A 25778-nucleotide genomic window follows, 5' to 3' on the forward strand; every position below is an offset into this window, starting at 1 on the left:
ACTTATGTCATTTTAAACGAATATATAGACTTTATTTGCTTTTGGATACCAACAAAAATGTCATCATGTTTTACCAATGATAATGAAGTTATGAAGCTTATTAGTGTTATAGTCTGTTCATTTGTGGATTTGACTGGTAGTCTACTTAGAGTCACTGCTGTTTTTTCATAATGAGTGGACAATGACAAAGCAAATGTATCGTTCAAGCTATCATTGTAGTACTTTAATAGTCAAAGAAAGTTGTATTCTTCAAAGCTCATTCAAGGGGCAAGTTCCAGTTTCTTGAGTGTGTTTCTTGAGCGTGTTCATCGAAATTCTCATGACCTATATTTTGAAGCACATTTTCATATATGTTTTTTAGATTTATTGTTTTTTCTTTTGTGATGAATACTCTGTAGGAGAGCTTAAACACACTAGTTGTTTTCTTTATTTAGGCAATTTAGTTTTTTTTAGAGTTTATTTGTGGTAATTGAAAAAATAAACGTCTGAATCTTTAGTTCACTCTGACATAATTTAATTTATAACGGATATAAATTCAGAATTTTGGACTCCTTACACATTATTCATATAAGAAAATAAAAAATCTACTTTCTCGACTGCAACCGTTTTTAAAGGTGACTCAGCTGTCTGGAGTTCATCATGTTGGCCGGAGGACTGGTTTATTTTTACCCCTCTACTGTTGAAGCTCGTATGTCACTCTGGGCCACTTAAAGGTTTATCACAGAGTTTCATCTGGGCTGCACTGATTGCAGATGCAGGTTAGTTTTGTAGGGTTACTTACACTTGATGTATTTTGTCTCTGGCAGTCAGCACATGAAACTGCAAAAGCTTTTTTTCCTGTCATAAAAATCCTAACACTTGAATCAGTACTGCTGGGTCTATCTTTTGCGTTTGAAAACTCATTACAGAGGCTGCAGTAGTCTCATGCAGAGATTTAAATGTGACAAAATAATTGAAACATAAGTTTCTATCGTTACTATTATAAATATACAGCCAGCAAACTTGAGATGGGACATAGATTGAAGTAGTCCACAGGCACTCACCAGCACTTTGAAGAGGACTAAGCTGACTGTTTTTGAACAGGGGCACCTTCATATTCCACTCAATAAAAGCTCTACTATTTTCTCAATGTAATTATTATCTTCGGAACGGGATGCACGTATTGCTTTGTTAAACAAGAGCAGCAGTGAACTGATCCATCAAATGGCTTGCATAGATTCATCTCATTTTTGAGTCAACTGTCTAAAAAAACATGGGAAATGTCTCTTTCTTGATTAAAAAATGTTGGCGTTTTTTTTTCTCTGCAAGAGTGCTGGAGCAGATTACTGGCTGTTTGACAAGAGGCAAGAAAGAAACAGTTTGGACAAGAAAGCCTTGAAAATGTGCTTGTTGAATTAGTGGTAGAATTTCTTACTAATATTTCCACTGTGCCTGTTGTTTTCAATGTATGAACCCGGTGCTGTCTGTATTTAACAACATATACACGTTTCCAGGCTGATTTCTCCTCATGTACTGAGCTTTGAGGGTGCACTGTGTTGACCTGACGAGTCATTGTAAGGCGGTACACTGTATGCTTCTAACAAATTAAGCAAAATAACGTTGAGAATATCTATAGTCTAAGGCCTAGGAGTCAGTTTTCTGTGATAATGTGCTCTTCTCAAAGCTTTTGTGGGGATGGTTATTAACTTGTTGCTGCTGTTCATTGTTCCTGTTTGTTTTGGTCTGCAGGAGTCAGAGGGAGGACTGTATGTGTGTATGAACACATTCCTGGGCTTTGGACGAGAACACGTGGAGAGGCATTATCGCAAAACAGGACAGAGTGTTTACATGCACCTCAAGCGACATGTCAAAGAGGTAAGTTTAAATGTAATCTGTGTTTTCATTGTCTTTTTAAAGGATCCAAAGAGGCATTTCTCGATTTATTAAATGTGAAGGAAAAGATTGGACAGGCCAATTATAAGAAGAAGAAGAAGTTACACTTTATTAATCCCACGAGGGGAAATTTGGTTTTTTACACTCTGTCTAATGACACACACATAGGCTGAGATACACACTCATGCACAAACAGGGTTCCAGTGACATGCATTAATGGAGAGGTCTCAGAGTGAGGGGGCTGCCCACAGTGAGCGCTCCAGAGCAGTTTTGGGGTTCGGTGCCTTGCTCACCTCGGCAGTGCTCAGGAAATGGACTGGCACCTCTCCAGCTACCAGACCAATTTCCGAACTTGGTCCGTGCCGGGACTTGAACCGGCGACCCTCCGGTTCCCAACCCAAGTCCCTACAGACTGAGCTACTGCCGCCCCACGATAAAGTAGTTACATCCACTGATGTAGAAACTTATTATAAAGCTCAAGTAACCATGTCTTTAACAGCTTCAGGCAGATCTCAGTTGCACAACTGAAATAAAAACATTATACACAAGTAGTTATTTGGAATTTAAAAAATGTAGAAAACATAACTTTTGGTTCACATGACTATCACTCGCACTGCAGGGAGCCATAGTAGGAGGCTTGGATATAACCAGATTATTTGTTAGTTAGTTACATTTGCCTTTTAATATTTCAAAAAGAACTTTAAATGAGAGGAAGACAAAACATGAATTTAAATGTTCATGTTTTATTTCTCTCATGGTAAAACACTGAATGCTCTAAAAGTACTGTGTCCACATCTGTGAGGTGCATTATAAGATAAGCCGACTTCACATTGAGGTAACAAAGATGAAACTAAAAAGATTTAGTTTCTCTTTACCCTCACTGCTGTAATCTTTAGACTGAGTCTCGTCTGTTTTGTTTTCCGCTCCACTTCTGTCTCAACTCCTCATGTGACAGTTTACAATAAAGAGCCTGCTAATTTGGTGCTAATTCTGTAAAATTAGACGAAGTTTTCACAAATCGTATTCATTCAAACTCATTGAAAAACATGATTGTCCATCATGAGTGTAGTGGATGTCTATGGTTTTGGTTTGGAAGTATGAAAGAAATCCAAGACACACCGAATATAGCAGTAATATTATCCTTAATGAATCAAGGACCATCCAGTTATAATTCATTTCCAGAAAAACAGAGGGTCTTAATCTAGGAAGTGCAATGCATGTCATTCCAAATTCAGAATTGAGAATGAATTGACACGTACTTGAGTTTGAATTGATCATTTGTTATGGGATACTTTTATTTGTATTTTTTTAAGTACTAATTTACAAAAAGGGCTTTTCAAGGAAACTCCTTCACATGTATATATCAAATATTCTGAGGATAAAGACTTTGAAACTAAAGTGTTGCTGCGATAAAAAAAATGAAAGACATTTAATTCAAAGTACCAACAGAAATACAAAAACATAAATACAGTCAACAATACAAGATTTCAAACAACTGAATGTCTCAATATGTGTCGATGGAGCAGTTAGAAAACTCTTTGTTCAGTTTTATAAAGTTTTTGATGGTGTTGCATTGAGTTACATGTAAAGAATTAAAATGATAACAAATGATTGTGAGATAGTTTGTGATTTGTCCATCCCATCCCCGTATGTGTTTTGACAAAGTTGTCTCTGCGAAGCTCTCCCAGAGAAGCCCCACGTCTTCAAAGTTGATGTAAACAACGGGGGTGCTAGTGGCTGCCGCAGGCTCTAATTGCCCTCAGATAATCTCCGCTTTGTAAAGAGCTGCTATTTCCATGCCTGAATCTGAGCAGAAACAGCTGCTCAAATTCTACAGGCTCCTGTGTCTGCAGTTTTTTCCCCCCATGAGTCCACTCTGCCTCGAGTGTGTCAGCATTCTCTGTCGCTCTGTCTGCCACTGTGTGTCCTCCTCCCTGCCCAGTGAACAGGAAGCAGTCACATAAAGCTGAAAAGACTTACAAGACATCAAACACGTTGCCATTGAAACAAGGATTATAGCCTCTTTATAAGTGCTGGCTGCCCCCAAAAACCAATACATATTTGACAAAGATTATTTGTATGAGATAGGTTGTTTTTTTTGTTGCCAGTCTTGGCTGTATGTTGTGGTGAAAAGGGAAAGAATTATGAGACTCTACAGGCAGAGACAGGCCTAAACACGCTTAACATACTGTAAATGATATCCATGCAAGTCATGCATGCAATCGAAGCAGGTTAATGTATCATTCTTTAATTTTGATCCTGACATGGAAGAGGGGGTTTTCCCCCTGGCCGTGTAACCTGACCTGGCAACAACTTGGAACATCCAGGATCTATTTCTAACAAAGTAATATCAATCTGTAGAGCATAAAGGCTTCTTTCATCTTTTAACTCAGAAACTCAGTAAAGGTGTTTTATTAATGCGGTGAGGGCTCTTTCATCCAATTTAATTTCCTCCTTCCTGTTTCCTGCAGAAAGCCACAGGAGCTGCAGGAGGTGCCATCCCCAGACGAAGGAATGGAAAAGTGTTTCTAGGTAAGATATGCACTGCAAACAATGAAGGTAGTGCTAATTAAGAGGAACATTATCATGCGCTCAAAGCGGTGCTCGGAAGTGTTATTAAAATGTTACTTCAACAAACAAAATAAGAAATTATTGTAAAGGACAAATATCACTCCTTCAACTGATATGTAACATTATACACAACATCTAATTTATAGTTTTAGCAGTAGTTCATCAATGTGTTTTGTAGCTGGTTGAATCCACATAATACACCATAAGAGAGTTTATAACAGTTATTTTTTGAAATGGTACTAGATATTTCTCCGGGGCCGTTAAATACACAAAAGAGCACTAAAGGAGACATAAAAGTTCAGCTCCACACATGTGCACTATTTTATAGCTCTGTCTTTGTTTTTTTGGGTGAAGATATTGTAGTTTAAATTTTAGGCCTTTTAATGTTTTTTTTTTTTTTTTACCATGTAAGGAGTTAGAGAGGTAAGGCTTCTTTGGCTTGACTGTGAGCAGCTGGTAAACATCTGCAATGTGACAAGCTTTTTTGGAATTCTACTTTTGAAATGATGTGTCAAAGTACATTTAAGGAAAGATACAGCACTAAATACATTTAACTCATTTAACTAAATCTAAAATATAGATATGTCTTTGGTTTGTTTTGATATCAAACTAAATGGGTTTCTTTAGAAACCCCTAAATGAACCAAGAGAACTCTCTTCTGTTATATGCCAGCTTTATTGTTTGTTACACTGCAGTTATCCCCCCAATTGCCCCCCCAAAACACACACACACACACACACACACACACACACACACACACACACACACGCAGTCAGCCAACCTCTACTTCATATTTCCGACGATCCGACCGCTCCTCCCCCTGCTCTGTCTGCATCCTCCTATGCTCCAAATATAGCTCATTTATTTGTACATGTGGTTGGTAACTGCTCTAAATCAAAGCCTCGCCTGCTCCGCTCCTCCTCTGTGTGGGTTGGGGTGAGTTTGTCACTGCCCCCTCAGCTGCCACCAACTGTCATCCTCTCTTTCGGCTGACACACTTCTACTGCAGCTATGATGCTGTTCAGAGAGGACCAGGTGTCTCTCGCCCTCTCTCTTAACCCCCCTCCCTCTCTTTCTGCTTGGGAGGAATTCCTTCCACTTAACCTACATATAATTAATGTTCCTGTTTTCTTATCAGCCAACGTTAACTCAACTCTCGACTGCTGCACATCAAGTGCAAATGAAATCCTACAGCGACTCAGTCTCTCTCCTGGAAATTGTTTTGAAGATGGTTTTCTCTGGGATGATTTAAGCTGTTATCCATTTGGATGTTTGACGTGGCAGCAGGCCTGTGCGCGTCTGCCGCCATCTCCGTATCAGTCCAGTGATTTAATCCAGCCACTGCCTGCCAACGTCAGACGTTACCATGAAGGCAGGGGACACGATAACAGTGTCAGGGATAGACTGTGATTCTGTTTCTCTTGAGTCATTACACGAGTTTAGAATGAAGTGGAAAAAAAAAGACAACTCACTATGGAGAGTGATTTAACACAAGAGGCTTTTTGTCGATTTCACTTGTACAAAGTTGTTCAGTTTAGGATTTGATAAATAAACTGATTTAAGAAAGCCTTGGTCATTAAACAGCTCATTATGTCAAGAGTTGAAAAATATCCCTGTAACAAAATTATAAATATACTATAAATTATAAAATTATAATATTGGCTAGATTTTTTTGTTGTTTTTGCTTTAGAAATGATATTTAAAAGATATAGATATAGAATAGTTAGAATGGTAGATGGTAATAGAATTCCAAAGTAATAGTAGTGAAAGTAATAGAGTAGTATAAATAGTTTTTGATCGACAGTAAACGCAATGGTTTGGTTTGGGCGTTGAACGTTTGTTAGCTGAGAAAATAACTATTTAAATGCAAATGAGTCATCTTGAAAAAATATTAATAGTGAAACTATTGTGTTGATTAATTATGCTGTCAACAATAACAGTGCTGTAGCTGTGTAGACAAAGCCATTGTTCCTTGTACTCCCTAGTAACGCTGTATGTTTTGTGTTTGCTGGGGATGAGCACCTAATTATAGCTCTGCATGAATTGTTTTAGAGTAACAGTCCTCAGCATAATATGAAGTCATCCTGTCCCTGTAGTAAAAAAAAAAAGCTATTGATGGATTTGTTCAATGATGATTTTGTGTCATGAAACTTTATAGCATCACCTAATAGTTCGACAATCATTGAGAAAAGGGGGGAGACCTCACACTTCAAACAAATGTGAATAAAGAGGATCATGACATGTGCAACAAACAATATCAGTCAGCAGTGTTTGAGGAAGCTGTGTGTCACAGCAGCTGATTGGCTGTGTACTCCCTTCCCTGTAGATTTAGAGCTAAACCGTGACTTTAACGGTGAGGACTATGAATACGAAGACGAGGCCAAGCTGGTCATTTTTCCAGACCACTTCGAGATCCCCTTACCAAATATTGAGGAGTTGCCCGCTCTGGTCCGTGAGTCGGTGCTGCATGATCTCTGTGTTTTTCTGCATGTTGATTGAAGCGCGCACTCAGTGGTTCCCTTTATAGAGAACAGACCGGCAGGTTTATAAACACCATTGAGCCTGAAAACTACCTGAGAATATGAGGTCGGACTCTCAGAGTTCCCTCTCTAATTCACTTACCTTAAGGGTTTTTTTGTATTAGTTTTGATGGAAGATGTTCACGTAAAGGTAATTTCAAAGGCTACTCTTTAAAAAGAAAAAAAGTGGAACCACTGGATGCATTTTATATGAATATGCTTTAATCACTTTTGTGTTTGTGTGTCTTGCATGGAGTCCAGGAGATACTTTACTTTTTTAAAGTTATTGTTTGCAGGGTGCTATGAGTCTTGGTTTTGGCTGTCATTTTTTTTTTTGACGATAACGATTTAAAATATTTACCGTAATGCACACTTTAATTTACTGGTAAAACAACAGGATGATTCCTTCCTTGTTGGAAAATGTTACTGTTATGTACCGTTTGTTTCTGCGCTAAAGTCGCAATATAGAGCTGCCCTGTTCTCCTGTTTTCTGATTTTTACTTTCACTTTATTTTGCATAAATGTTGCATGTTCACAGCTGTCCTTTCTATTTGATGTAATTCATGACTTGTAATAAAAGTTAATTAAAAGCAGTTTTAAAAGTGGTTAAACTATGTTACTATATCTAACAGAAGCTCTGTTAAAAATGGATGTTCTCTACTCCTGAAGTTTTGATTTTTATAAGGCTTATCTATTTTTGAGAATTTTCATTTTTCTTTCTGCCCATGCCTCTGACAAATCAGGTGACCATCGCCTGTGACGCCGTGCTCAACGCACCATCAGCCTACAAGAAGCAGGAGCCGGAATCCTGGGAGGAGGAGATCCAGGTATCCAAACATGCCAGGAGCCTCAGACAGCTGGATAACGGGGTCAGGATCCCACCCAGGTAGTGACAGATATTAGTTACCACTGCTACATATGTAAAGTGGGCCTAAAATGTATATGAGGCAACATTTGTATTTGTGTAGCTGTTCTAATGGCGTAAACTGGCGAATTATGGGAAACAAGCCCCTTTAATAACAGCTGGCCTCTGCAGGTTCGGTTTATGAGACATATTCTGGAAGAATATCTAAAGTGTTTTAAATTGAATTTAAGAAATAGTCGAGAAACATCCTAGACATTTGTTTGACTGTGTCTTCCCCTCATGTGACAGTCATCATTGGTTAAGTCAGCACTTAACCAATGGGGATGAATTGACTGACAATTAACAGTGAAAAGACGAGTCTCTGGTTATATCTCTGGTAAAAAATAACAACACAAAGAAACGTCTTGCTCTTTGCTCTCAGTGGTTGGAAGTGTCAGAAGTGTGAGATGAAAGAAAACCTGTGGATGAACCTCACGGATGGAACGGTGCTCTGTGGGAAGTGGTTCTTCGATGGGAGCGGAGGGAACGGCCACGCCCTGGACCACTTCAGAGAGACCAACCATCCGCTGGCTGTCAAACTGGACACCATCACACCAGACGGAGCAGGTCCGACACATACGACAGGATTATTTTACAATTTGAAGCACAAATCCAAGCTTCTGTGTAACGTAAGGGATGGATATCCTTTAAATAGTTTGTATTTCACCAACACAGACAAGTAATTTGTCATGATGTAATTAACACGGTTCGCAGTAAACTCAGTACACATGTATAGTATTATGATATTTTTCTTACCTTTATCAATGTCACTGCACCACCATCGATGTTATTAAATAAAAGTGTGAACTGGGTTTTAGATGTGACTGTAAGAAGATAAACACTTTAAAGATGAAGTTAAGTTATACTGTGGACTGACCTGTAATTGAGATGAACTTATCCTTTGGTTTCAGATGTCTACTCATTTGAAGAGGAAGAGGCCGTGTTGGACCCCCAAATATCAGAGCACTTGTCACACTTTGGAATAGACATGCTACAGATGCAGAAAAGAGTGAGTTGTTTTAGTTTTGCACAACAACAACAATAAGAGCGAAAAATGTTGAAAGCGCTAAAGGTTTCAGCTTTTCCCCCCCATCTCACTCTCTCTGTCTCTCTCCCCTCAGACAGAAAACGGTCACCACACAGATAATAACTCTCGGCCACGGGTAAGCGAATGGGAGGTGATCCAGGAGTCAGGCATGAAGCTGAAAGCGGTGTTTGGTTCTGGTTACACGGGCATCAAAAACCTGGGAAACAGCTGCTACCTCGGCACTGTGATGCAGGTGCTCTTCAGCATCCCCGACTTCCAGAGGATGTGAGTGCACTGTATAATATCACATGATTGGGTTTTTTTTTACACATTATTCAAGAGATTTGTAGTTCTCCATATTTAGGTTTAAGAAGGTTAGTGCTTTAATCAAAGCATGAAATGTCCCTGAAAAGGTGAACAGAGTCTCGATATCAAAGGGGAACAGAAGTTAATTCATCGACTGTTTTTTTATTTCACATTTCTGAATACTGTCTCTTTAAATTAATTCCTTTTTTTATAATAGCAGGTAGACAAAATTAACTCTAAACACAGCATACATAGAGGGCCGAATTTAATGTTCATATGTGAGTCTGTAAGCCCTATGAGAAACTTGACATGAGATTCAGCGGCCAATTCATCAGTAACCCAAATGCAGATGAACTGCTTCAAAAAATTACAATTACTGCAAGTAAAAATCATTAATAATTAAGTTAATAATAGACAGAAGCATTAAGAAACATGCAATCAAAAATGTTGGACTAGTTTATATTAACATGGTGGAAAGCCTTCCATTACCTTTTTTTGTATTATGTACAGTGCTTATTACATTTTGTCACAGTACAGTTGCAATTAAAATGGAAATGTGTGTTTAAGGATATTTTAAAAATAACGCGGAGTAGCAGAGACAAGACTTTTATGTAATTAAATATCTATTTATGTTCCCAACAAAAAGTCTAAGTGCTTTCTACGTTTCCATTTGTCTTGTGTTGTGTCCATGTGCTCAGACTGAGGTTAGTGTGTGACATTTGTTTTGATCTTCAGGTATGTGGGTAATCTTCAGAGGATATTTGACTACTCACCCCTCGATCCCACCCAGGACTTCGCCACACAAATGTAAGTGCCCCCCGTGTTACGCTAGTCAGTGCAACAACACCCACAACAAGCACGGTGTTTTCAAGCAGCTTGGTTAAGAAAATGCTGTGGTGTCCTTACGTGTAGCGTGCATTAAATTGAAACACTTTAAAGAACTTAATCATAAAACTGCAGCTTGAAAAGATGGCCAAATCGCGTTCTTGATATATAGTTCAGAAATGAATGATACTTTCTTTAATAGTGCCTTTATCCACTCATTCGTGTTTAAACTTGGTTTTCTCATGTAAGCTAGTGTGTTGCAATAGGCCAGTGGCACAGTGTCCAGGACGAAAGCGAAGAGGGAATTAAGCAAGGCAGGAGATAAACATCTGTGGTGTGAAGCAACATGTTTCATATTATGAGGTTCATTACCAGATAAACATGTTGATGACTGCACTGCTCGAAACATTAACGATGTACCTATCAGCATAACAAATGCAATATATTGAGAGCGATACCACAGGTGAACCACGTTCACGTAAGTATAGGCTACGTATTTTAAGAATTAGAGGAATTTAAGAAAAGTCTGATGAGAAGAGTAATATATTTCTGAAAGTTCTGTTGCCATGGAACCAGAGCTGAGATTAAACTGGATCATGAGACAGGAAAAGAAAATAGGGTTAAGAAAGGGTTATCAATGTAAACGGGCCTCCAGTGTATGGTCTGAATGTTTTTATTAAGACAAGAAACTGCACTAATGCTCTCAGTGTAAGACATTTAATAAACCTTTCCAAAGAGACGAGAACAAACCCAAAACACTGGCAATCATTTGTAAAGTTTTGGCTTTGCTTCTGTCCGACAGGGCTAAACTTGGACATGGACTGCTCTCAGGCCAGTACTCCAAACCACCCATGAAATCTGAGCTCATTGAACAGGTGATGAAAGAAGAACACAAGGTATTAAACTGGGTATGTCCAGCTCCTAAACTGGTCTGTTAACTGACATAAGCATGCTACTAGCTTTTTTTTTTTTCATGAAATCACTAAACAGAGTTTCAGCTTTTTAGTTTGATGTTTGAATTGAAAGATTGTTTTATTCTGGGCTACACTATATCCATGTGCTAAAAATAAACTGTGATTGTGACAGCTGGAAAGATGTTGATCCAAACATCTAAAAGTCAAGTTTGACTGTTCTGTTATTTTTTATTTTTTATTTCTGCTTCTATCTCAGATGTACAACTCAAATAAAATAGGCAGCTCGGGAAACGGAACTAAAACTGTTTATTTCTTATTATTCGGCGCATCACTACTTAAACTAAGCTTGTTCAAATGTCTTGTTTCTGCAATCTTGTAAATTCAGTTTTTCGTCAGTGAGTTTTGCTTTACAAATTTGAATGACCATGATGTTACATCTTTGACTACATGGTGCACAGCTGACTGGACAAAAAGGAGAGGAATAGCATGAAGGCATAATGGGAACCAGCACTACCTCTCTACCCTGTGGGTTTCCTTTAAGCCTATCCAGCCACAGTAATTGATAGGGCACCACTGTGATCCTACACTTCCTACATGTGATGGAGTCAGTTTTGGATGCATGTTGACAGCTGAGAGGAGAGGGGGAGGAGGATTTGAGTTGGCATGCTGCAGTCAGTTTGTACAAAATAATCTATTCCTTTAGGAAAAAAAGAATTCTTTCATTTATTTGAATGTAAAGCAGGCTAGCATTACACACGTTTATCTTAGCATGGCACAAAGCCTAGAAACAACTTCTTGGTATTAAGTGTTTATCTGAAACCAGTAGAAAAAAAAACATAGTTAGATTTAATAAGAAATATATTGACCATTGGGATGCTGACCATGCCATCCATAGAAAGCTGTTTCGACTAACTAGCAAGTGAAGCTAACTAACAAACGTATATGACAGGCCAGAGGGATCGAGGCATCTATCTTCAAACTAAAGGTAGCTAATGTTAACCTGGCTAGCTTGATTACGAGACAATATTGATTGGGTCATTACTGCTAGAAAAGGTCAAACGTTCAACATATTTTTAAAACCCAGAAACACTTACAGGCAAAAGCTGCCAGTATCAATGCGGCAAGAATTGAGATTGCTTAACCACCTCAAACGCCTTTATCATTTAGACTGACGGCGCCCACTGAACCTAATTTTTTCAACATTATTTAAATCAAGGCATCATGATTCAGATATTTAAACCTTAACTCTAACCATGTCTGCCCCCTTGCTTTAAACAGACTTGTCAAGGGTTTATATTTTATTTTGCTGAAGAGCATTTTCAGCTTTGCTTTCATATTTCATGCTGTGTTTTTGCAGATATTGTGCAACATGGCTTATGTGAAATATATGTTCTGTATTGGTCTGTGTGGCGTATTGTATTTACTTCACCATCAGGATGCTTAATAATCTTAATTAATAGTTCAAATAATTTCAAATGTCAATTGTTTTGTCTGAGCAGCCTCTGTCCCGTACATTTAAAAAAAACCCAAAAAAACCTTTAGCTCGCTTTTTTATTTATTAAAACTAGTGCTGGGGATGCACTGCCTATTTAGTAGCAACTGTATGCATTTTTCTCTCTTGCATACTAATCATTAAATTAAAGTTAACACTCTCTAGATTCTTTTGTAGATTTCCCAGATTTGGGACCTGTGCCCTGACTGGCAGGACAACCTAGGTTTTTTTCAATGTTTTTAGTAACGTTTACCTCTGTAATTTTTCATTACATTTCGTCTTAAGACAGGTGAGTGGTCAGCTTGTGTGACGCTCACACATTTTCTTTTCAGCACCAGCAGAAGGGAGTCTCTCCTCGAATGTTCAAGTCCCATGTGAGCAGGGGAAATCCAGAGTTCTCCTCCACCAGACAACAAGATGCACATGAGTTCCTCCTGCACATAATGAACCTGGTGGAGGTAAGTGATGTGAAAACCGGTCCACTTCCTGTGTCAGGTGATGTCCAAATAATTCATACATTGTTTTTTTGTTTTTTAAGTCTTTATAAAAACAAAAAAAGGGCATGTTGGTCCCTTTGTTTCTCAGGGAATTAGTAAATAGACTTGGACTTTCTCAGCACTATTCTAGTCTTCTGACTACTCAAAGCAGTTTTTACATTAGATGTCACATTCACTCACTCACACTAAACTCCCACACTAATAGCAGAGGCTTCTACATAAAGTGCCCACCCGCCCAACATTACTAATCAATTTACAGCTAGTCACGTTCATTCAGGGTCTTCCTCAAGGACATGTGACGGCAGGAGCGAGGGATCCTTTTTAGAGACAACTGAGTCTAGTTTTAATCATATTTATTCACATGAAGAAAAAGAATTGCAGTCCATACAAATCTCCTCTCTCTCTCTCTCTCTCTCTCTCTCTCTCTCTCTCACCACGTTCCCCATCTATTATTAGCTGTCCTGTCCAAATACAGTTGAAATCCCCACAAAAAAATCTTTGAAAAATAACATTTAAAAATGACTTCCTAAAATCCCACATCAGGGAGCGCTTAGGTTGCAAACTATGCACGTAGGCTGTAGTCCTCCAAGCAGCTAAGCTGGGGTTAAGTCCGACCTGTGGCTCCTTTCCTGCATGTCATTCCCTGCTCTCTCCTGATCCCCTTCTCTATCCAATGTCCTGTCAGATAAAGACAAAAATACCCCCAAAAATAAACGATATAGTATAATCAGTCAATCTTTAACTTATACTGGTAGTTAGCAAATTCTATTAACAATGTCAATCTACCTAATGTTTTGAATTTTCATCATAATAACAGAGTTTTCACAGTTGTCATGGGGATGACTCGGTTTACTTTGGTTACTCTTATCATGTATATGCTTACTAATAATAGAAAAGAAATTAAAAATACATTGCAACAATACAAACTGTGTAATCCAATCTGTATTTGTTAGAGCATGTTTAGACACTATCGCTTGGTGAAAACTCAAGTTAACTTGACACAAACAAACAAACAAACGAAACAGACACTGCTTACAACAAATACACTGAAGCAATAAATGAAGAACGTCAAAGTTCTGAGAAAGTCTTTTTGTTACGTCTGACCTCTGGGACACTTGGGCAGGCATTAGATAGTGCAGGTCTTTTTTTGGACATACTTTCTCCTTGCTTGTTGGTACATACACTGCACTGACGTGTCTTTCTCAACTGAGACATATAAATAGCTTCGTACTATCTGTTACACAGGAGGCCAGATAATGCCACCCATTCTGCCTCTGCTGTGATTCATGCTCTGACCAAACACTTCACTCCAACCTGATCAACAAAACAGACTACCAACACTCTTCTAGCATCAATTACTTCTTCATAAGCCCCAAGAAGCTTACACCTCTCGTGCTTGAACTTGGTTTTGAGCCACTGACCTCCCCTCCTTAAGTCTACTTGCTGGCCTCTACAGCTGTCCGTAGACTAGAGACAGATTTATTTAAGTACTGTAGACGTAGATAAAATGACTAACACCATCAGCAACATTTCGTTCCGTCGTTGTCAGCCTGCATACTTGGCCTCAGTAAAATTATAACTTGTGTATTTCTGTAGCATCTTAGAATAGAAAGACTGTGCTGCAGAAACGCTGCAGCGTAAATGTCTGCTAAATTGCATTGTCATCCTTCATCAGAGTCTTCGGATAAACCCAATGTGTACTTCTCGGACTCCCACTGTTCATAAGTAGTGAGTCGACAAAGAATCACACATTGAAAAATAATGAATGTCTCTGTGATTCTGAAAAGATGTAAGACATTCAATCATGGTGGGCCGGGTTAACTGAGGTGGCTCCTGAATTAAAGAGTTACATCTACATTATGGATAACTGTATAAAGAGATCTGGGTCAAACAGCAGTTGCGTTGAAGTCCTGCCAGGAGATTTTAATAGACCACAGCAAAGAATAACTTGTAGACAGAGTTGCATTTCAGTGCTCAGGCTGTTATGTGTCACAAGCTTTACATGTTTGAGGAACGTGTGAAAACAGACATATGGTTTCTCTTTTAATTTATGCAAAGAAAATGCTCTTCAGGAACAATAATGAAAATGTGACATGTAGGAGATGATGATTACTGACTAAAGATCATATACAAAATAACAAACACAGTAGCAGCCATGACAAAGACAGAGAAAATAATATGAAGAAGACCAGACAAACAAAAGCAGATTAAAAAAAAAAAAGGTGCAGTTGGAAGTACAGAGAAGAGAAAACAACTACTCAAATTTAATTTAATTATGAATTCATTTAATCATCTACTTATTTTCTTCTCTTCCCAAAACCAAACCCCAACATCCCAGAGCACTAGCTGTTTTATTTATGTTATTCAACCTCAATTAACCTAGAAAGAGAGATTTAAAAACCTCCTTTTCTAAGATCGTCCTGGCAGCAGTACAGACAACAAAGTTTCTGACGGACAATGAAAGACATGAAATTGCAAGTAAAGCAGTAAATGTTTGTCATAATGGACTATACTCATTAATATATTAGGTCGGTCATCTACAGTCAGGTTTGTCTGCCTCCAAGTCCTTCAACATCCTCTTAAAAAAATCCATTAAGTGTCAGGACTTTTTGTATTTCAGTCCAGATAAAGGGAGCAGCAGACTTTTTCTTTGTTCAGATTTGAACTTTGGAACAGACAGTAGAGAAGATAGAAAAAGCCCACTTAGTTACAAAACTTGAAAAGAGTAAAACCCTCACTCTGCCTGTTTTGACAGAGGAACAGCGCAGGCTCAGAGAACCCAAGCGACGTCTTCCGCTTCCTGGTGGAGGAGCGCATTCAGTGCTGCCAGACACGTCGGGTCCGTTACACACAGAGGGTGGACTATTGCATCCAGCTGCCAGCCCCCATTGAAGCAGCAACCAATCGAGGTAAATAAGCTCATGCACAAAAACAAGTTGTTCTGTAGGAAGCCATACCTGCTTGAAGTGGAAACTACTGGTCTGAAGACAAAGAGGGTCCAGATGTCTCTTTTTGTATTTCAATATATGACAAATAATCATGTGTAATGTACATGTAAAGGTAGCTCAAATCAATTTAACAGGTTGTTACTCCAGACAATTTGAATTGCACATAAGCACTGTGAATAATTGTATTGCATTCAATGTATAGTGTGCATGTTTTATATGCTAGATTATGATCATATTAGATTTAAAATACTAACTACTGTGAGGTGTTAAAGAGGTCAACAGTTATTAGCCGACTCAAAAGTGTTTGTCTGTGTTTTTATTCGACCAGAGGAGCTGTTAGCATATGAGGCCAAGCTAAAGGACGCGGAGGAGAACATGCGGGCTCCTCCTGAGCCAGTGAGAGCTCGGATCCCCTTCACCGCCTGTCTGCAGGCCTTAACCGAGCCGGAGAACGTCCCAAACTTCTGGAGCTCAGCACTGCAGGCCAAGTCAGCGGGAGTCAAGTGAGCAGAGGACCTTCTGTTGATGAGCATGGAGAGAATTCTCCACACCTTTTATTAATTATTTTGAATTATTTCCTTCTTTTTTTTTTCCAATTAAGATTTTACTTGGTAGCATGACATGCCTTTCTATTGAATCCTCTCTTTAATGATGGCTGTTACTGTGTTCTGCAGAACGTCCCGTTTTGCCTCCTTCCCGGAGTATCTGGTGCTGCAGATCAAGAAATTCACTTTCGGGGTTGACTGGGTGCCAAAGAAATTAGGTAAGTGTTTGTCACACTTTACCTGACTGTCCTTTGCTTGCCACCAAAGCTGTGCTTCAATTATGTTTACTGTGCCCTAACTGCCTCCAGAGGGCACCATAAAACCACAATGCATCAGCGGGTCGAGTAGAGGATGAAACAGCTGCTCAATAGAATGAAGTAATCTTCATGGTTTAAATCAACACACCAATGGTTTGAGTGTTTACCCTTTATTAATAGAAGGTGGCTGCAAAATACATATTTATGTCAAATTGTGTAATTAAGTATCATGTGTGGTTTTATTTGGCTCAGTGGTTGAGACTTGTGGATAAAGTGTCATAAGCCCTTTACAGATTGTGATTCCTGCAACATCATAGTAATAAAGTTTCAATATATTTACTCCTTTATACTTAAATATTGTATCTGTAAAAGTGTAATATTGGTGTCCCTGTGTGTGCTTTCTGAGCTTGAATTCTGAAAGCTCAATTGATGTCCTCAATTTTTTAAATTAAGCCTATCATGCTTCTAAAAACCACATATTTAACACAATTGTAAACATCCAGATCGCCGCATGTCGATGCACTTTTCTGTTCAGTTTTATATTTGTCTACTCCTCTGCAGACTTGGCCATAGACGTTCCAGACTTCCTGGATCTGAGCAGAATGCGGGCCATGGGTCTGCAGGCGGGGGAGGAGGAGCTTCCTGACCTCATGCCTCCTATTGTGCTAGCTGAAGACACAAGAGGTACCGAACAGAGCCTTTTATTTTCTCGGTGGTTTAAAGAAATGGTACCTGTACTGAGTGGCGCGAGTGTATGCACAGTGGGACACACCTTGAAAATTGAATGCATTAGCAGATATGTCTGTCCAGTTTAGAGAACACACTTTGGCGGTTCAGCAAGGCGGAGCAAATCCAATTAATCACGTTTCCATCAGAACAAGGATCGCACTGCAGATTTACTGTGTCACCCTGTTTCCCTGGATATTGTCATGAGTGAATTCACAATTAACTTTCTGTTCAAGTTGCATCTCTTCTGTCCTCACCCCCCCCCCCCCCCCCCCCCCCCTCCACACACACACACACACGCATACATACATACATACATGCTCCTAAACGACATTAGAACTTTTAACAAGCTTTTGAAACAGAGACAGGAGTAGATTAAAATACCATTGTTTAATGTTATCCAATCTAGTCCAACAAGTATACACAATACTGAAAAGTATTTATCTAATTCTGCTCAATACAACATCAACACAGTGTTGCTTTGAAGACTACCTGAAGTGCGTGTTGCTCCGAAGCTGCTTCTTGACATCCTTTTCATCAGGCGTGAGGTAGTTTTGTGACAGAGACAAATGATCCGTGAAATTGTTTCTAATATGATGTTCTGCTCAAAGCTACCCACGTTTTTTCTTGAATTGGTTTCCATGGGGAGGGCATCTTCAATCAACTAATAAAAAAGTTGTTGTGGTCACAGTGGCTAAGCCTAATAACTTAGAATGATTTTACAAGATCCAGTTGTAATTTCCCCTTCCCTGGGCTCTGGGAAGACTTGTCCTTAAAGGGGTGCAAGTGTGATTTGTTCTTATGTCACTTTCTCAAGACGCAGTTTCATCAGATTGTGAAATAAGTGAAGTCTTTTGTTATATAAAGCGTACTTTGGGACCCTTCTCCCTGCAAAAAACTCAGACCTCCCTTCTTTGTCCCTGTCTCCTCCATTATTTTATTTCTTATCCTACTATTCCCCCTTCCGTTGTTCTCAAAGTTCAACTACATCAACTTATGTGTGTCCTCCTTTATATTTCAGCAGGCACGAAGCACAAAGTGTTCTCTACTGTCTCAAGCTCCAAACACAACACACAAAGAGGGGGTCCAAAGAGCATTGTAAAGGCACAGTAGCATCTGCGAGCAGGCTGAGCTGGGCTTCACACATTGACAGACTCAGGAGGAGGGTTTTTGTTCTGAGAGCTTTACAGAATCGTTTAGCTTCCTCTGATGGGGAAATGAGGCCAAACTAAAGTCTGAACATGTTTGTCTGAGTGTGCGTTAATATTTTAGGACCGAACGCTTCATGCTGCACATCCTATCGCAGGTCTCCAAACACATGAAATGCCTTCTTGGAACATTGCTGTATCTACTAAACACTTAATTCAATAATAGAAATTCATGTGCTTCTCTCAGCAATACTATGCAGCTATTCTATGTGACTGCAGTTGGAATATTTTTAAATGTTTCTTGAAAGTAGACAGCTAGAGGTTGTAGAGTAAATGGTATCTGTATTTGGCTCTTGCCCATCAGAACTTAAATCAGAGCTGCTCTTTAGTTATGGTGTTTGAATTGTCAAATTAAAAAAAATGATCAGAGGAAATGTGTATTTTTTCCAACTTGATGTATTGATCTCTTTTATTATATGATAACTTATTTCAGCTGCCAATAAACCACTGGCCTATTAATTATTAGCATTGATAAATCATTAATCACTTTCCAAAAAGCTTCAGTGCTTCATATCGATTACACAGCAGCTCACAAACACGTTTTTTTTTGTTTTTTTTCCTGTGCATCATCCTCAATGATTCCAGGCCACTTATTTGCTGTTCTGTCTTTCAATCAATCAAAAAGGAGAAAACGCATAATGTAAAAACTGCTCATCCATTTATTGTACATGTTGATTTCTCAAGCATTTCTAAATTTACAAATAATACAGTACTGGATATTTCAAATATACCAAGATCTGTTTCTGTGAACTGACTTTCTGTAGAGATACATTAGAGATGTTTAAAAACTTGTATTGCTTAAAACTGCCTCAGATAATAGTCTTGGGTGAAGTCATAATGAATCACATTTTATAGAAGAAGGATTCACTCAAGTTGTGGTTTCAGTGTTTGGGGCTGAACTGTCTGTTCACTACAGCTAGTGCACTGCATACATGGTCCTCACCAAAAGTGTTTACTTCACATTTTACAGCTTTATTGAAACAGCCTGACAACCCCAGTGAGACATTACTACACAATACAGTTGGCTGTGTAATTAGTTGAAACAAATGGCCGTTTCCTCAAAGCATTAAACAAAAGTTTTCCAATCAGAGATCAGGATATGTTATTTGTCATACATACCCAATAAGACTGATTTCAGAAGTGACATGTTGTCACAGTAAAGTCAGGTTCAAAGTCGAGTTGTTTTTTTGCTGATATTGTGACACACTCATTTACAACTATTCAAAAAACTACACAGCAAACCTGATGATGCTTAGTAGCATTCTCTCAAGACTCAACTCATTCATCTCAATTTGTATTTGTATTTGATCTCTGAATGGTTCCTGTTGTTAGCAGTGAAAATACACTCAACAACAATGTGTTTGACCTTAATGTGTGCTGACACCTAAAATGATTTTTTTTCTCCCCTCTCAGATAACTCCATGGGCTCCTTGGACTGTGAGTATATGATTACATGTTTCACTTCTCTGCATTAACGTGTCTATGTTACATTTATATAAGTTATAGCCATGGAAAGTCTGTTTTGGGCCCCAAGAAATAGTGATGAATGTTATTCAGCTTTGACCATGTCTGCATGTGCAGGTGCTGCAATTCATGTTAACTTCCAAAACAAACTTTTCTTTTGCATGTGGCTCTGCTGGTTTTAGCCTGGCTCGTTTCTCTCCTTGATGAATTATCCCTCGATAAAGAAACCTCCCCAGGGCTGATGCCCTGCTGGTGTCTCTGTTTAATGAGGCCCAAAGAGAGAGAGCCACCACAGAACTTGTTTCGTTCTGTAAACTGGGAAGTTAGTGTTGAATCAGCAGACGCTGTGTTTTTAGTTATTGATGTTGGTTACTCTTGTCCCCAGCTCCAGAAATAGACGAGGCGGCAGTAATGCAGCTGGCAGAGATGGGCTTTCCGCTCGAGGCTTGTAGGAAAGCGGTCTACTACACAGGCAACATGGGCCCTGAGATGGCCTTCAACTGGATCATAGCCCACATGGAGGAGCCCGGTAAGAGAACTTCATTTCATTCAATGAAACGTGTCAATGTTCACACTTGCATTTTGTCTTTGCGTAATGCCTTAATCCGGGTTTCTTTTATGATCCGTAGGGGGACTTGAAGGTTCGGTAGTACTTCCTACACCTGTGCCTGCAACTATCACATTCAGTTTGCACAAAAGCCAATATGAGCATGTGATACGCATCAATGCATTATGTTGTTTACCCTGTGTCGTTGTGTTTTTAATGATTCAGGAAAATTCACATTCTTTTTCACAGGAGTAATGTAGCACGTCTGAGCTTCTTTAATTTAAGGTGCTGCGTTACTTCAGTCGCTGAGCGTGGCAAAGATTTAAGGGCTTTTCTTGTTTCATATAATTTGTCTGTATGCCAGCAGAGTTAAACGATTATAGTTATGTACTTGCCTAATAAGTAAAAAAAAAAGGAAAGACAGAGGATGTATCTCAAACTTTAAAAATGTAAAGTTCAACAGTTAATGACACGGGTCATGCAATCATAAATAGTCGAGGCAAAATAGAAACAACAAAAAATAGGGCATGATGTACGTGTCTTGCATGAGTGCTGAGGTTTAAAAGGGTAACATTCACAAGACGAAACCAAAAATACTGGTGACAAATAATCACGACAGCAGCTGCACTGAAAGAGCCCCAGTTCTCAATGAGCTGACTCCACAGACTTCAATAAGTGAGCGGGAGGTATGAGCTCAGGGCAATAGATGAAGAAAAAAAAAAAGCTGTTTCAAAAGGCAACACATGCAGTCACATGGTGTTTCTCTGTGAGCTAGTAAACTTACATGTGAACTCTGTGTCGGGCTCTTTTTATGCAAAACACTCTGACGCTGCTAATCTGCCAAAAACATTTCTGAAGCAGGAACACAAAACCAGGCAAATGTATTTCCACTGGACCTTTTAAACACAAGTTGTGTTTGTGTCAGAGCTCACATCCTTTTGTGTGCTGCAGATGCACGTGTCATCGCCACAAACTGTCGTCAGATCTGACTTTGTTTCCTGTCGACCTTTTAGCAGCAGAGACCGTTTTATCCTCTGGTCTTCTGTAAAGGGCCTCTAAAGTGGAAGGGAGTAAAAGCATCCCCTAACCTGCTTTTAAATGGGCCAAATGTAACTTCAAAATGATCCGCGTTAAGCCTCTATAACATCAGTAAAGAGTCCGTCCTCGGCTGAGGTTACGTCATCTTCTGTCTCTCTCTGTCATCTTTGCCCTAACTATTATTATTTAATTCTTTTTAGAGCTAAGCTTTTCATTTTAAGTCGCAGGTCAATAATTCTCTTGGACTAGAATCTTTAGAGTCCATCATGTCCTAAAATAGACTTCTACTAAGAGTGGCATTTCTAGAGGACTGTGCAGTGTGGCTTGTCTATCTCTACTTAGGAATTTAACAGGACTACAGCTCATTCCCGTTTTATCGATTAAGTTCATGAAATGCCCAAGTTAGTGTTAATTAAACACTGACGTACACGTGTGTGTGTGTTTGAATAATCTATCCTCCAGTCTAATAATAAGTTGTTTGAATGGCAACACAAAGTACACAAAACCAAGAGCCTAAACAGACACACACTACTCCTATTGGCAGTAATGTTCAAAAAAGGAGAGAAGAAGTGTCTGTGGTCCCTGCCTGCACTTGTGTGTGATGGAAGTTTTGTGTTTCATGTCTAATTTATTGACAGAGACAGATAGTTGGGACTTCTTTCTTCACGAACCTGCTTTTTTTTTCACTCAGAGGTTATAATTGTCAAACATTTTCCGTCAACGCTCCACAACAAGGCACCAAATAAATCGGTCGTTCTGCGACTCATTCCTTTCGTCTGCAACTGCGTCTTCAGTTTGAAAATAAACTAAGACCTGCAGCGTCTTGTTATCATTTTCTTTTCCCCTCTGTCTGTTGTTTTCAGACTTTGCAGAGCCTCTCACTCTGCCCTCCATGATCGATCTTGGTCAATCCACCAGTGACAGCCCCATGGGTGCCACCCCGCTGGAAAACTCTCCCCCTGAGGAGAGCATCTCCATTCTAACTTCCATGGGCTTCCCACGCACTCACAGCATCACAGCACTGAAAGCCACGGTCAGTTTGCTGCCCACACTGTTTATAGTCACACTTTGTATCCCAATGTATACTCACCCTCTTCACCCTCTTTGTTTCTGCCAGCTCATAATTCAGATGAGTCTGTCTGCTCATAAATAGTTCTTTGTTTATTAAAAACTATTTATGAGTGTCTGCGTTTACTGCTCAGCTCTAATATGCCTTCCTCTGTAATTAATCCTGCCAGCTGATGCATTATGCTTGTGAGAACATTGATTTATTTTGACTGACCAGGAAAAGGAGGGTAGCTAATGTGCAAGCTGAGGGTCACCAGGACTGAACAGACACAAACAAGAGCAGCGCTTCCAGAAAGTCAGACTTCTGTAGTTGTTAGTTACACACATTCCTGGCTGAGTTTCATGATGGAGGAGAAAAGAAAAAAAAGAGGCCAAGAGAAAATCTGAGGACAAAGAAGCACCCACACAGTTTCATTATTGTCTCTGGGCCATGCAGTACAAAGACTTCCACAGCAGTGATCACATGACACCACAGAAAAAATGAATGTTGACCTGGACAGTGGAAAACAAAAGCTTCACTGGTCCATGACAAAGCAGCAGGGTGGCAGGAAGTGAGGGCGAGCTGATGCAAAGGTAGCCCTGTGAGTCTTAGAGGGGTTTGGCTGGCCTCCTTGTTTTCTTTCCAGGCTGCAAATTTAATAGGTCCTGCATGTCAGAGTGATTAAAGATATCTGCTCGACATGCTGTTTACAAACAGTTCCAGCAAGCTTTGAGGTGTAGGAACAGGATCTGCCTCATTGGCTGTGTCCCAAATCACACACTGCTCACGATACGGTGCACTTCATGATATGAAACAATGTCCAAATTCTGAGTGAGCATTATCATACCCTACATAGTGGACTCTTTGTATCCCACAATGCAGTGGGAAAAGTAGTGTACAACTAATCACTATGTAATATATACCATCATGGATTGCGGTTTGAATCTTCTTGCTGATAGAAAGTGCTTCTGACTGCTCTAAGGACAAGAGGAGCGACCAACGTGAACACGAGAATACAGAAACATGAACATTATTACACGAGTCATTACTGAGGAGGATTTCTCCTGAAATCTGGGAGCTGACGGAAGATGACTGGATATCTCATTTTTTGTGGGTTTTTAATGCACAGGACAAAAAGGATTGATGTGGTGCTTGTGTGATTCAAAGAGAATTTAGATGCATCAGCACTCAGGTTTTGACTCTTGAGTCTTGTATTTCCTGTGTCTTATAACTTCCCCCTTCAGGAAAAGTAACGTACCACACTGTTATCAAGACACAGAAATAGACACCAGTTTTTAGTTATCAACCCTGATGTCAACAATCCACACTGTTGTTAGAGTGAAATAAAATGAACACATAGGGGTGTCACGGCCGCTTTATTGTTGGCTGAAAATCAGGACGATGAACTTTTCTTTCAAACTCATGACGCAGCAGGGACATAAAAAGCAGCATCACTAAGAGGCAGACATTGTTCAGGAATCACACCTCTATTTTGGATTCAAATCCAACATCCTGAGAGGGATTTCAGCACGAATGGACGTTTGCCACCTTCCAGATAAATTATTCCCTTTTTATTTATTTTTGGCAAAAACTGTCTTTGAGGAGCTACCTGGAAGCACAGTAACTAGGGAATAAGGGAGAAAAACAAATGTGACAGTGTTTCAGCCTCAACTGTTATTTAGTACCATATGCACTTTTTTTTTTTTTGTGGGCCATATGTTTACTTGATGCTGATATTTCCTGTTACAACTGATGTTGTCTTTAAAGAAGAAGAAGGAGTAGAGCAGCAGATGTTTTGCATCAAAGAAAATATAGTTCCCATTTCTTAAGAATAGACTGTCCATAATAGAAAAGCATATTCGAAACAGACTCACACCCTTTTAAAATCCTAACAATACAGAAGTTATTGATTTAACATTTACACCACTGACCTTCAGTTCTGGTATATTAAATACAGTCTGGTTACAAATGTATAAATAAACTAAAATAAAAGGAACATTTTTGCAGAACAATAACTTGGAACGAGCGTTGGATTGGATCTTCACCCACCCGGAGGAGGAGGAGACTGACGCCCTGTCAGACATGGCGGACACGGAGCCCAATGACAACGCTTTCTCAAACTCAAACTCACACAGTGACTCCACGCTTTCCCAAGACAGAGAGTCGTCGGGCCCGCGGGTCAAAGACGGACCAGGACGTGAGTGACTCTGCATGCCCATCGTCACTGATGATAACTTTAGACTTGAAACCGTTCTGCAGATGAATGTAATTCTCAAAGCTTTACTTTTAATTACCTATACTTGTGTAGTAGAGGCACAGGTGAGGTGAGTCTAAAAGCAGAGTGGCTGACAGATGGGAGTGAATGAGTCTGAAAATGACAGCTCACAGTATAAAGAAAACAAAACATGAGTGCATGAATGGTGAAATCAAGAAAACAACTCAAACCATGACTTTCAGTCTTGTATTTGAAACAGAAAACCAGCAGAAGCATTTAATGCATTATTTAACAAAGACCTGAGGATTTCTGAGGAATGAACAAAAAAAACACAGTTTCACAGAGAGTTTTCTGCCGTCTGCTTCTAATTTCACCTGGATGTTATGACACTTCACAGGTTAGTTTACGTTCGACTCTAATGTCTGCCACCTTTACACAGTGTGCTGCTGCTGCTGGGTCTGCTCTGTCACACCAACTTTAAACACAACAAACCATGTTGATGTATGCCAGATGTCTTTCTGCTGATGATGTGAATTTAAATAGGTTATGAGGTCTGACATTTACTACTCTGTTGTACATGTTTGTTTCTCCTTTTTTTCAGGATATGAGCTGTTTGCTTTCATTAGCCACATGGGAGCATCCACCATGTCTGGTCATTATGTTTGTCACATCAAAAAGGAGGGAAGGTGAGTTATAACGAGCAATTTGAATTCATTCATTTCATCTTGGTTAAAAACTGAAAACTCATTATTGATAGCAATGAGTGACTCCCTGTTAGCCAGTCAAAAAAGTGTCCTTTTTTGTACATTTCTATCTACTTTTACACCTTGGTCATCAGATTTCTGAATAATGTAG

General features: G+C 39.3%; 1 protein-coding gene across 3 annotated transcripts in view; it reads left to right on the top strand.

Annotated features, from left to right (window-relative positions):
- usp13 (ubiquitin specific peptidase 13) overlaps nt 1-25778 on the top strand; it is a 29464-nt gene that overhangs the window by 859 nt on the left and 2827 nt on the right. Inside the window, exons 2-20 of one of the 3 annotated variants that reach the window (XM_079350253.1) lie at nt 1729-1854; nt 4344-4404; nt 6770-6891; nt 7706-7848; nt 8249-8433; nt 8778-8875; nt 8988-9178; nt 9935-10006; nt 10827-10932; nt 12763-12888; nt 15683-15836; nt 16204-16378; nt 16550-16638; nt 17239-17361; nt 20025-20048; nt 20461-20604; nt 22524-22693; nt 24716-24905; nt 25525-25609. In XM_079350253.1, coding sequence (XP_079206379.1) covers nt 1729-1854; nt 4344-4404; nt 6770-6891; nt 7706-7848; nt 8249-8433; nt 8778-8875; nt 8988-9178; nt 9935-10006; nt 10827-10932; nt 12763-12888; nt 15683-15836; nt 16204-16378; nt 16550-16638; nt 17239-17361; nt 20025-20048; nt 20461-20604; nt 22524-22693; nt 24716-24905; nt 25525-25609 — 2384 coding nt within the window. The remainder of the gene's footprint in view (nt 1-1728; nt 1855-4343; nt 4405-6769; nt 6892-7705; nt 7849-8248; nt 8434-8777; nt 8876-8987; nt 9179-9934; nt 10007-10826; nt 10933-12762; nt 12889-15682; nt 15837-16203; nt 16379-16549; nt 16639-17238; nt 17362-20024; nt 20049-20460; nt 20605-22523; nt 22694-24715; nt 24906-25524; nt 25610-25778) is intronic. The other 2 variants (XM_079350254.1, XM_079350255.1) reach the window with 2 other exon arrangements.

This window comes from Symphodus melops, assembly GCF_947650265.1.
Source record: "Symphodus melops genome assembly, chromosome: 8".
In the NCBI taxonomy this organism is placed as follows: Eukaryota; Metazoa; Chordata; class Actinopteri; order Labriformes; family Labridae; genus Symphodus; species Symphodus melops.